Raw genomic sequence first — 12,458 nt, 5'->3', positions numbered from 1 at the left:
ATATTGTATAGTGGATACAATATATAGTGGATAGTGGATATAGTATAGTGGATATATTGGTAGACGGATGCCGGAATCGGAGCTGCCAGGCAGGGGGTCTCGAGGAAGACCAAAGAGAAGATTTATGGACATAGTGAGAGAAGATGTGAAGGTAGTTGGTGTGAGAGTGGAGGCTATAGAGAATAGGGTTAGATGGAAAATGTTGATTCGATGTGGCTACCCCTGGAGGGAAGAGCCGAAAGGAGAAGATTCTGATTATTTTAATTTGACTTAAATAACGTATTGTGATTCTGATTTGTTTATTTTACTTGTGATTTCAATGCTTCATGGAAAGCAAGTGCAATAATTTTGTTGACAGCCAGCTGGGGAGAAAATAAGTTACAACAACTGAGTTTTGTTGTAGAGCGAAGTTCAAATATTGAAAGAAAAAAATAGACTTGCCTTATATATGCTGTCTATTGATGCACATTTTTGGTCAAAACTGGAAATTTCAGTCAGTCAATACTATTACGAATACTATTTTGCACAACAGTGTGTTGTGATGCATCAGGTCATTTTATTCAACATGGTTTCCATGAACCATCTGACTTGATGGATATTCTTTGTTATTCAGGCCCTGAAGGAAAATGGAGTCGGAGCATGTAATGTCAAACCAAATCCTTCACAGAGAAATATAACGCCTCGAGAGTAGCTTTCCAAGTGACTATTCTTTGATCGCCAGCATAGAAGTCAATTTCTGTCACCAGAGGTGAAATATTCTGTAGGAAAGTGGGAGGCCTCAAAGTAGGAAGCTCCAAACAGTTTCAGGGAACAATCAGTAAAAGGAAAACAGAATATTAATTATTTGAATTAGAACTGCTGACCCTTGAATTTCCAAACTCAATGTGGACAAATTTTAACTTGTTCTTGATAAGACTCCAATTGTACTTTATGTCCATGTAGCACCAAGCTGGAACTATGCTCACAGAACAAGTGTTTAATTATAGTAATCAGACAGTAAACAACTGTAAAAGCACAGTAACATTTGAACAAAGCTAGCTGAGACATTAACCCTGTCTGTATGTGTCACAAAAAGATACACATGTGTTGATTGTAAATACAAATTCTGAATGGTAATTATTTCAATAATGAAAATAATCACAGAATGTAAAAAATGAAATAAGAAAAAATATATTGGAAATCGTAATTAGAGGGCTACATGGAGGCCTGCTGGTTTCCTTCATGGTGCCTTCGGGAAATGAGGAATAATTCATTACCTAATTGCTTCTGATGAGCAGGCTGGGCTTTCATCAGTTTGAAATTTAAGAATAAATGACCGAACGAGACACACACATTCTTATACTAAGAGGAATCATGAATACCATTTGTTTGGGAAGCTGATCAACTGAGAAAAGTTGCTTTTTTGAGAGAATTTTATATGAGATCTCTTAGACATTGATTACTTTCATGTTCTTAAGTTAAATCAAGTCTGGCATACTTGGCCTTTATTTGTGAGACAGATGTGTTTTTACAATGCTTGTTTCCACACTCAAATTTCAACATGCAACTATGATCATACAGAATACATTAAAAGCTATCATTATAAAACCATTTAACAAACTGAGTATGAAAAATGTAAAGGGGACTCTGTTGGACATGGACTGCACTTGCAATAATATATGTAGGTTGTTTAAATTAATGCATAACAGAAAAGTTCATTACACTTCACATTACAGAGGATTTCAGCTCAGAAAATTTCATTTTCGTTGTTGTTGTTTTGTGTCTACTAGGTTTCCAGGTATCGGTGGGGTTGCTTGTGGGTGACCTTTTCATGTGTGGATGTCTCTTTGTATTATATTAATATCTATTGAAGCTCATACAACAACTCCTGAACAGTCATTGCCATCTCCTGGAAGGTGGGTCTGTCATCTGCTTTCTGGAATAACAAAAACAGTGATTGTTGGAACATGACATTTTGTCAGGATCAAAAATTAAAATTAAATCCAGATTTCTCTTACATCCAACCAACAGCTTGACATGATGGTGAAGACCTTTTCACTAGCCAGCTGGGGGCGGTAGAGTCGCAGACCCCGGGATACTTGATCTACTATTTCCGTGTTGTTGAGGCGTTCGTATGGAAGCTGCCCCAAAGTGTAAACTTCCCACATTAGAACACCTAATCAGACAGAGGCAGTCAGATGAAAATTCTATCTAATCTGTAATTACGAGAAATATTATGCTGTGTTTAATGTAAGTCAACAACTCCTGAGACCCCCTACACATTGACAGTGGCTTGATAGTCCATCGTGTGTCTGTTGAATGTATTTTAGACGAAAATATAAGATTACTTGTTGTCATCTGGCACAAAGTAATGTCTCCCCAAGCCTCGCTGGGAATTATTGTACGTACTGAATAATTACAAACCTTTTGTAATTATTCTGTATGTACAATAGAATATTATTTTGATCCTTTTTTAGTAAACTGTATATGTATACAACTATGAATGAAATGAAGTACATGCATTTTAGTTACGAGATCATCACTTTATCACTTTTAAAAAGGATATATCTAAGTGAATAACTGCAATTCTCAAGTCTCAAACAAGTCAAGTAAAAGTCAGTAAAGTCAGACACCATCACATTCGTACCTTGTGTGTATATAATTCAGTTATCAAAACAATAAATTACTCCTACGACTCAAAAATGGAATCATTAACCGACAGTTCATCAGTTATCTAAATTGCTTTTACTTACCATATGCCCAAATGTCTGACTTGCTACTGAATTTACAGTAGAGGAGAACCTCCGGAGGAGACCAACGAACAGGGAATTTTGAACCTGCTGAGCTGGTGTACTCATCATCTAATACATACCTAAAAGTACAGTGAGTTGATGTTAAGATCATCTAAATCAGTGAGTGTGTTTTTAATTTTCAGATGTATATGTCACCTGGACAGTCCGAAGTCAGTCACTTTAATGGTACCATTGCTATCTACTAAACAGTTCCTGGCAGCCTAAGGATACAATAAACATAACAGTTTTTATAGATAGTGCTGTTGTAGTTAATGGCTCAATAGTGTTGGGATCAGATTTATACCATAATCTAGTCATCATATAACAGCTGCACAACCCACGTGTTAATAATCCAGATTTTGATGACTAGTCAACATCATGCATTTGTTTCTCGTTCCTAATTTAATAGTTCCAGAAAAACGTTTTGTATCTCACCAAGTCTCTGTGTATGTATTGCTTGGATTCAAGATAGGCCATGCCTTCTGACACGTCCTTACACATCTCAAGGAGCTGAACTGCTGTCGGGTGCTGCCTCAGTCCCTCCCTTAGGTAAGTCAGCAGGCAGCCATTGGAAAGGAACTCAGTCACAATATAAATGGGTCTTTTTTTAGAGCAAACTCCATATAGCTGGACTAGGTTTTTGTGGTGAAGTGTCCTGGTTTGAAAAGTTAGATATTAGGAATCCTATTGAATGACCTACATTTTGAATAGGAGCGTGATTGTTTTCTAATCCAATACAGATTTATTTCTTCTTACATCATGATTTTAGCTTCTTCAATGAAGTCATCTTCTGACATGGATCCTGCCTTAATCATCTTAATGGCCACATCGTTCTTCCCCTGCCATTTCCCATATTTCACCATTCCAAACTGACCAGTGCCTAGGTCTTTGATGAAGTTGAGGTCACACGGGTCAATCTCCCATATGCCTGGCAAACATAAAATCGAACAGCAAAGACTCTTTTTAATCTCTCTCGCTTTCTCTTTCACACACAAATGCATGAAAACATGATCCACAAATCCTAGTATGTTCATGTTTAAAGACATGCTCAACAGAAGTATATACATATAGCTGCTCATTGCATGAAATTTTGGTACAATGAGATCGATGCTCTTACCATAACCAAGACCTGCTGTAGATGGAGGGCGTGCTCGATTTGATACTATATATTTCAGTCTGCTAAACATGCCTAAAAGAGACAACAGAAAATATATGAGAGGATATACTCAGGATATACTCAGCAATACAATATGAAAGAAAAAAAAACAACAAAATAACCCATGTGTTGTAATTGGATTTTCAAACAACTGGAGTTGTCTCTGGTAATATTTACTGCTCATTTATATTTTTAACAAATGTTTGGTAGAGTAAAATATATCAAATTATTTATCACATAAATATTTTATTTGAAACTTTTTTAAGCCTTTGGCAATATTTTTTATGGGGTTTACAATTATTTCTCACCTAAAACATAAATAACTTGTCAATCGTTGTTGATCTATTTGGTTGATACTTATGTTGATTTTACATGTTAAAGACATAAAGTGGTTAATCCAAATAGTAATTAGAATCTATCTTTACAATCAAGTATCTGCCATGAAAAAACAATGTTCTAAAAGAAGTTTTTAACTTCATGTGGAATTTCTTTTGCCGTATTTAACCATGAATGTCCACAAAATTGTTGATTTTTATTGAATAAGCTGTCTTGTAAAACCGTTATCAGCCTTTTTTTTTCCCAATTTGTCATGAGATGTAATGAAAGATCACTCAAAGCAACGGAACTGTGTTTTGTGAAATTTTATGGGATGATTAATATGAAGATTGACCAATAATTGTGGTATAAATAAAATTATGTATTCAGACCTACTAACCTGCTGCATTAAACTGGTGGTAGTTGATAAGCTCTGGTATGGTGCTGAAATTATGTTTTTCTACCAAGTAAAATTGTCCTTGTGACGTGGTGCAAATGTTATAATGTTTGCAGCTTCCACCAGTTTCCCTGTAGAGAAAGAGGAAGCTCAGCTCACAGCAGAATTTGTCAAGTTTTCATCTCCCCAGCTGGCTATCACAGATCCATAAGCATGGGTAGGTAACACCTCTTCAATGTTATCCTGGATGAAGTGCAGTCAGAGATGAAAAGGTCTGCTGGCAGATTATTCTATGTTTTGCATAAATGATTTACATCAGTCTCCCTCTGCACCCTACCATTTCTGCTTTCATTACAAACGGTTCTTCTTTTGATATGTTCACACATGACTGGAGCCAGTGGGGTGTGTGTAAATGACACATTTTGCACTGTAGCAGAGTCTTGGCGTTGCTGTTACGACTCACCCACCACCCTTGCTGAACAAAGACACAGTGTACTTCCCAATTTTGCTCGAGTCTCGGACTAAGAAGCCTCCATCTTTGTTCTGAGGGGAAGAAACACTAGATTTCATGAATAAATTTAAATATGCTTTTATAATTTTAAAATAAGTTTTAATTTATCATTAGCCTATAGCAGAAAATAAGTCACAAAAACTGAATTTCGCAATATATTCTGTTTCATTCATTAACTTTACCTCAGTTCTCAGTAACTTCTCTGCCTGACTGCGGTTTGTATTCTTGCAATACCATCTGTGAAAAGAGAGGAGACTGTTTTTGTAAACCTACCTCTGTGAACAGCGCTACCAAATTGTTCATGTACAAATAGAAGGAAGAGTATATAATAAATACACATAATTTGATTTCATTAATTTGGAAATTGCAAAGAGTGTATTCATTTAGGTACTCACTCAAATCTTTCTAATCCATTCATTGCTTCCACCACATAATTACTTGGTATATATCCTTCTTTTCTGCAAAGAAAACCAAATGATAAACTCAGCATATTGTAACGATAAGTTACAGTTGTCAACTCTAGGTCAACACTGAAAGGCTTATCATGATCACAAATTAGCTTTAAAAATCATTGCTAAAACGATTTCATTTACTGACTATTTACTATTTCTTGGTGTGTTTTTTTTCAGTTATTTTCTGATTTTATTCCCTTCTCAGGGTAAATTCTGATTTTTAACTATTATTTTTCCTAAAAGTATATATTTAAGTTTACTGTTTTAAAACAAATCTTAACATATTTAATAGATTTGGTTTGGTATTTAGATCGTTTGACCTGGAAGTGGGCTTTTTCACTCAATTTTCAATTGCATGCAGATGTCTTTCTGACCCCTGCATATCATTTTTAGGGTTTTCACACCAGTGACTGGGTAATTTTTAACTAATGTAAACAGTTTCTATCGCGTCAGAATTAGCTCAGTGGTTGGGAATTTTGTCGCCAATCTCACCCATATTTGTCCATGGCTCGCCACCAGTTTGGATCAGACATTTCAAGGATAGTGTACTCTTCATCCTTCTTCAGTTCCAGGTCATGGGGTGTCAGGGCTGTGAAACTATACTCAGCTATGACGGTCATACCCACAGAGAAGCCATGAGTCTCAGAGGGTTGTGGGGGCAAAGGCCTGCTGAGCTTCTCCTATGGAAGTCAGGTGATTAGATTTTTTTTAATGAATATATTTGATCAGTTATAAATGACACATGTGCCCATACCTCTGATGGAGTAGGAGGGAGAGGTTTCCTGGACCCCCTTCGCTGAGATATCTTCAATACCATGCCTGTTATTTATGACATTGTTATTTCTAGATTTACTCATTGGAGTGTTGACCGTGTCATGGTACACACTTGTTTACACGGACCATTCTTACTATCAAGAACCTTGCAGCCCATGGCTTGTTTTACTTCCTGTTGACAGCATAGCCACATACCATCCACCCAGAAACAGGGGTGATACTTCTGCATCAGATCCTTGTTGAAACACACCACTATGCACAAATATGGGCACACACAGACACAGGACATTTACATTAAATCAGCATTTGAATAGTATCTCTGATAGTCTGACAGATTAGGAACAAAAACATTAGATAAGACTTTAAAGTTGCATACGCCCTTACTTTCCTTTAACTTCTTTATCCACTGAGCACGAACGTTTTCTGTCTTTGCGAAGATGTACAGTGGCCCCTCATCATAAATTACCTATGGAAAAATTGATTGACCTCTGTGAATTATCACTGTAGAATATTTAAATATTCATGAACATTCTTAGCTGTTGATACTCACAGGTGCAGTTGTCGCAAGAAATGACAGAAACTGTACAAACTATTGATAATTTTTTCTGTCTTCTGGCAAATTTTGACCAAACACATTACATAAGCTTCCTTTGAAACAACACTGAAATCGCAGGAACACCTGCACCATCACTGAAACCCCCTTGTTCATCTGAGTGTGAGAGATAGTTTCACTTCTCAATGTGGACACTGTTCACTGTTTTATTGTCTTGTACGTTATAACAAGAGGAGAAATTGAAAAAAAATGTAAGAAAAGGAAAATTACATCATAGTCTATTTTTCACAATGGAGTAGTAAGCAAATGCAGAAAATGTGAAAAAAAATATGATTGATAGGATGGAATTTTGAAAACTTCAAGAGAAAAGTTGGATATTTTCTATAATTATAAAGCCAAAGATGTGAGAAGCTGCAAAATCCATTAGGTTTAAGTGGCAAATATTGAAGACAATTGGATTGTCTCAGCCATTGTGAGCATTTCGCACACATCTGCAACATTATTCTCATAACTGTTAATGTTATATTGCAAATCTACAACTTCAAACTCTATGTGACGGTCAAGCTTTTTCTCCTCACCAACCTTCTGTTTATCTTGGATCTTTGGAATTCCCAAGTATTTCCTATTAAGTATTTCCTACCTCTATTACTCTATAATGGTCCTAATATGGTATTAATACATCGGTAGGCCAAATTGTTATTTTGACTGGTAACAACCTTTCAGTGGTGAAATTATATTATATGAAGATAACCGGCATGGCTCAAAGAAGTTCTACCTGAAATGCATACATGCGTTCCTGTGGGCTGTTTGGCTCAGGTTGAACGGTTTCAACACACTTTATCTTCTCAAGGTCCACTGAGCCCCGTAAACCTTTCCGTTTCTGCTTGACAGAAGAGGGAAAAGTCAGGTAGCTCAGAGATCAACAAATACACGATGCTGAACAGCCTTTCAACAGTCAAAACAAAGATTATTTATCAGATGTACTGCAAGACTTTTAGCAAATATTTATCATGTATTATTGCAAGAATCATTTTTTTCTTCAGTATTCTGCAAATACATACCCCTTTGTCAGGATCATAATCATAGTAGGACAGTTTTTCCTGAGTTAGAATAAACCATCTCTCCTTATAGTTCAAGGGGGAGGTCTTCTTCTTCTGTTGGGATCTTTTTATGAAGATGTCCTCCAAAATGTTTTCTGACATGATTCAGTCTGCAAGGAGAAAATTATGTATTTTTTAAAGTATATTCACGGTAAAATGTCTAAGTTATGCTAACTTGCACATTCACACTTTTACATAGGTTTCATTTTGTTACTTCAATGTTATAGAAATAAATAAATACAAGACTCAAGCATGTTTTTCATGCGCATTATCTGCTGTGCACCTGTCTCGCAATTATTTCCAACACATCTACCAAATACTAGTCTGCTATATTTTCAGATATGTTGTGAATTTTATCCATAAAAATGCAAATATTTGACACTCCAAGGGTCTACTTCTTCTCCCCTTGTTAGGGGTCACCACAGTGGATCGTCTGTTTCCATCTTGCCTGGTCCACAAATCCACAAATTTCCTGTTTAGTCCCCCATTTTTCCATCTCAAACATCCTTCTACCAATGCACTTACTCCCTCTCCTCCTAAGGTCTGGACTAAATCAGTAACTTAAATGTTGCAATAACAAATCAAATAGAATATTGACAAGATGGCCATCACATCAGCGTTAATCTAATTAATCCATTCCTGACCTGTGAGATCTGCGACACCAGAGAGTGTTGAACATCCTCCCGTCGACAAACAGAAAAATTTAAAGGCACGTAAAGAAACACAACAGTACCACAATTGCATCAATTATTCATCTTTAGAAATACATGATTTTTTGTTGATTTTCCTGTCCTAAGAATACTCATATTTGTGTATATATTTTGCCATGCCAATCTTTAGGTCAGTGGTGTGCCTCTTTAGGTATGAATGGGTGCTGGGTCAATATTTCTTGTTTGAAAACTTTTCATAAATGTTTGAATACACCAAAAATATCTCCTCGTTCTCCACACAGAGCAGTATTACTTCAAATTTGTGCTTATTGAGCGTTAACTTGGAAATTCTAGCATGCGAAAATGCCCAACTTAGTTTTGAGTTTTACCCCCTAATCTATTCATTTTCAGTCTTTGATGTGATTCGGTCTGTAAACTTTAAAACTTTTACTTTATGGTACCATTGCAAGCTGTCAAGGGGTAAGTATAAACAGGCTGTATAGTTTGTATGTACTTTTGGTGATTACAACAAGGAATAAATGAAATGGTTTTTCCATTTTCTGATGAAATTCATGTTACACATATCAATAGATATATTGATATGTATTCAAACTTGGGCAAAATCAGGAATTGATTTGGTTACCATGTAAATGTAAAGAATAACTTGCACATGTAACCACAAAACCAAAACTTTATTTCCAAATGTCAACAACACAAGACAGCAAAACTAAAATCAAATAATTGGAAAAAAAATGAAGACATTTATTTAAAAAACACCTTAAGCTGGTTAGGTATCACTTGAAAATTTGCATGAAAGAATTTGGGGGGGAAAATTATCAGCTGAAAAGAAACATAAAAAGGGCAAAAGAAAGAAAACTTTTTTTTCCAATTATTAAACTTGATATTTAGTTCAACTGATATCATGCATAGACATTGCAAAATGAAATAGGGGTAGTATTGGATACACCGTTAAACAGGGCATAATAATATTCAAACAATGCTAAAAAATAGTGGAAACAAATGTAGATGATCATTAAATTTTACATTGTTGGAAACACAAGCAACATAAAAGAACTGTTTGCACTGTTCATATCTTTTGTTCTTGTCGGTTGATATTGATCAAATGGCTACAAAAATTTGCCGCAATGCTGAGGTGTAGAAAAAGTTTTCTACATTCAGTATATCTCTCAAGATGCAACGGTCACAGTCCAGTGACCATTGCAATAATTGCAATCAAAAAGATAAAATTAACTTTAAATGAGCTTCATCCACAACTAAGTGAAGACCTTAACACAATGATCCATTTCAAAGGACTAAGAAAAGACATCCAGCAAAACATGAAAAGAGATTTTGATTATTAAACTCTCCCTTGTCATACAGCTGAATCCTTTTTTGTTCCTGCATATGTATGAAGAATCTTTTTGGCCTATTTACGGTAAACAAGAACTTCCTTCTGTCAGCTGAACTGTGACTGTGCACATCCTGATATTTGTGACTCCTTGCTTGCCAGGATTGTGTGCATGATGTCACATTGGTCCTGTTCTTGCTGGCGTATTGACAGTGTATTGACAGTGTATTGACAGTGTATTGACAGTGGTGTGCCTTATTCTGAAAATATTCAAACAGAGCTCTTTTTTCACAACACTAACTCAAGCTCAAGAGAGTCTGCCTCACTGGATACTGTTTTTGTCACACTCTCTTTTACCTGTATAAAATCTATCAACCAAAAACTTAAATATATGTTTGATACTGTATACGTGTCAACAAGAGGGAGTTTTTCTTTTTCAGGTTTAGAGAGTTGACTCATGGTGGCTGACAGACAGGCTGATCGGGAAGTTACATCAGTATGAAGGGAGAAGAAGCCTAATGCTCTGTCACACTTTGTCCTGAGATTGTATCTCTCTCTGTCGATAGCACTTGAAGTTGTATCTTGATTCTTGTAGTGCTGTAATTTCGCATAGTTTTATAACACTGTTTAAGGTTTCTTTATTTTGATCCCCACTTTCCAGTCCGTTTCATCCACTATGCTTGCTATATTTATGATCTGTAAAAATGACCGGGAACAGGCTTTATCCATCTATAACGATATCCAGAAGTATCATTAAATATATAGCTAATGGCTAACAGTACAGCACATACACAAAATGTGTGATTCTCTTCTGACAAGATGTGTGAAATACACAGCACAGTACACATAGTCATATTCCAAAAAGCTCTAGTTTTTAAAGGAACCCATCAAGATGCTCTCTTTCCTGATGTTTCCTGGCAGATAACTGTGTGGTAAGTGCAAGAAAATGTCTGCGTGTATGAGCGATAGTCCATGCATGAGAAAATAACTCATAGACACAGTCACACAGACACATGCACGAACACATGGAGGCAAAATGACAACCACCGACATCAGAGTTCATCTTTGGTCACTGGAGTACAGTTATCAAAATTACGACCTTCTAGTTTTCCTACAATTACACACTGTAAACCACTCTACTAAAGCAAGATTAAATTACATTTACGACTCTCAAACATGCAAGGCAGCTGTATCCATGTCACTGAGGTTCACTTGCACAACATTTAAACAATCTTATATTTATATTTAAGTGAAGTAAAAACATTTCTTTACATCACGGCAAACCTTAATACGATGCACATCACTTACCGTGACGCTCTAAAAAGCCACACATCAGATAAACAACCAAGCCTCGAAACAGTGAAGGTTGGGTTCAGTGACTCGCCTTCCAAAAACTATCTTACCCAGTGATACAAGAAGCCAAAACCCTCCCATAAAGGAATTGACTTTGCTTTGCTACTTCCCCTTTTTCTTCATGCTCATTTTCATATCAGCCCTGTGGACAGTATTGGTTCAACAATGTGACAAACAAGTGCATAGTAAGTTAAACCGACCTGAGAACTTGGGTTTTTGTTCATTCCAGTAGATGTCCTTTATGCACAGATCCAATGTCATGAACTATGTGCCAGTTTCAGTCATGATGACCTCTTGACAATTTAACCAAGCTCGAGTTAAAAATTTCTCAGTCGTTGTATGCATTCAGATTACACTTCAGTTCCATTAGTCTTTTGCCGGATTGTCGCCAATCATTGCAACTGCACCACTGCTATATTAGTATTTCAATACAGTATTACATTTTTATTATAGAAATCAACTATATTTTCAATGTGATTTATTGCCAAAAGTACATCCCAAATATTACAGCCTTATAACATCAATTTGGGATTAGAAGCCCACGCATTTTGTGTGAAGAGACATTAAATTGGAGTCACTCCGTTCAATGTACTGTTATATGTAGCTGCCGCTAGAGGGCAGCACAGAGCTCCTGCTCACGGCTGAGCTCCACCTTAAAGAAGTGTTTCCGGGTTCCTTCTTCCTCTTTTCCTCTGCATCGGGTCGCGACCATGGTACGGAATTTCAGCAGCGATACACATTGTAGAATCTACCTTAATCTTGTCGTTAAATAAACCACCGCCTTACTTTCTGTATCTTATAATGAAGGAAATATCTAGTCACACTGAACGATCGTAATATTAACCGCCTGGTGTAGATATTAGGATGTTTTCATCGTAATTATACGAAGCTAGCTGCATTAGCATTGTAACGCCGGCACCAGTCAGTTTATTTGCAACAGTTTCAAGACGTTTCGATGCTTGAACTCGAATAACAATTGGTTTACAAGCATTAGATTCTATAATGGTGCTGTCTATCTCCCGCAGGGTTATTAGTCAGTCAATGTGGCAAAAGTACAGATGCTAACAAGGTTAAGCTA

At 36.3% G+C, this 12,458-nt stretch overlaps 1 protein-coding gene across 3 annotated transcripts; it reads right to left on the bottom strand.

Annotated features, from left to right (window-relative positions):
• Nucleotides 1-1,452: 1,452 nt before the first annotated feature.
• btk (Bruton agammaglobulinemia tyrosine kinase) lies at nt 1,453-11,424 on the bottom strand. Of its 3 annotated transcripts, none has more exons than XM_086158497.1 (18): nt 11,336-11,424; nt 7,991-8,139; nt 7,705-7,809; nt 6,761-6,842; nt 6,503-6,628; nt 6,357-6,421; nt 6,095-6,282; nt 5,546-5,608; nt 5,333-5,387; nt 5,103-5,182; nt 4,643-4,770; nt 3,889-3,960; nt 3,528-3,699; nt 3,207-3,426; nt 2,928-2,992; nt 2,733-2,851; nt 1,998-2,155; nt 1,453-1,915 (listed from the first exon to the last, which is right to left on the bottom strand). In XM_086158497.1, the coding sequence occupies exons 2-18, from the start codon at nt 8,129-8,131 to the stop codon at nt 1,844-1,846; spliced, it is 1,911 nt and encodes a 636-aa protein (XP_086014623.1). In that variant the 5' UTR covers nt 8,132-8,139; nt 11,336-11,424; the 3' UTR covers nt 1,453-1,843. The 3 variants fall into 3 exon arrangements, with proteins under 3 accessions (XP_086014623.1, XP_086014625.1, XP_086014626.1); XM_086158499.1 differs by having other exon boundaries at nt 6,512-6,628; XM_086158500.1 differs by lacking the exons at nt 7,991-8,139; nt 11,336-11,424 and having other exon boundaries at nt 7,718-7,799.
• Between the last annotated feature and the right edge of the window lie 1,034 nt (nt 11,425-12,458).

Source organism: Fistularia commersonii, chromosome 13 (assembly GCF_037954325.1).
Source record: "Fistularia commersonii isolate RoL2024-O1a breed Wild chromosome 13, RoL_Fcom_v1.0, whole genome shotgun sequence".
NCBI lineage: Eukaryota > Metazoa > Chordata > Actinopteri > Syngnathiformes > Fistulariidae > Fistularia > Fistularia commersonii.
Note: the sequence above shows the minus strand (reverse complement) of the source record. Positions and strands in the feature narration are given on the sequence as shown.

Coding starts and splice junctions, on each gene's coding strand:
- btk (XM_086158497.1), bottom strand. CDS start 8,131: ATGTCAGAAAACATTTTGGAGGACATCTTCATAAAAAGATCCCAACAG. Junction 5,609..6,094: donor CGAGCCATGGACAAATATGG/GTGAGATTGGCG, acceptor TTTTCTTTGCAG/AAAAGAAGGATATATACCAA. Junction 4,771..5,102: donor TTGTTCAGCAAGGGTGGTGG/GTGAGTCGTAAC, acceptor CTTTCTCTACAG/GGAAACTGGTGGAAGCTGCA.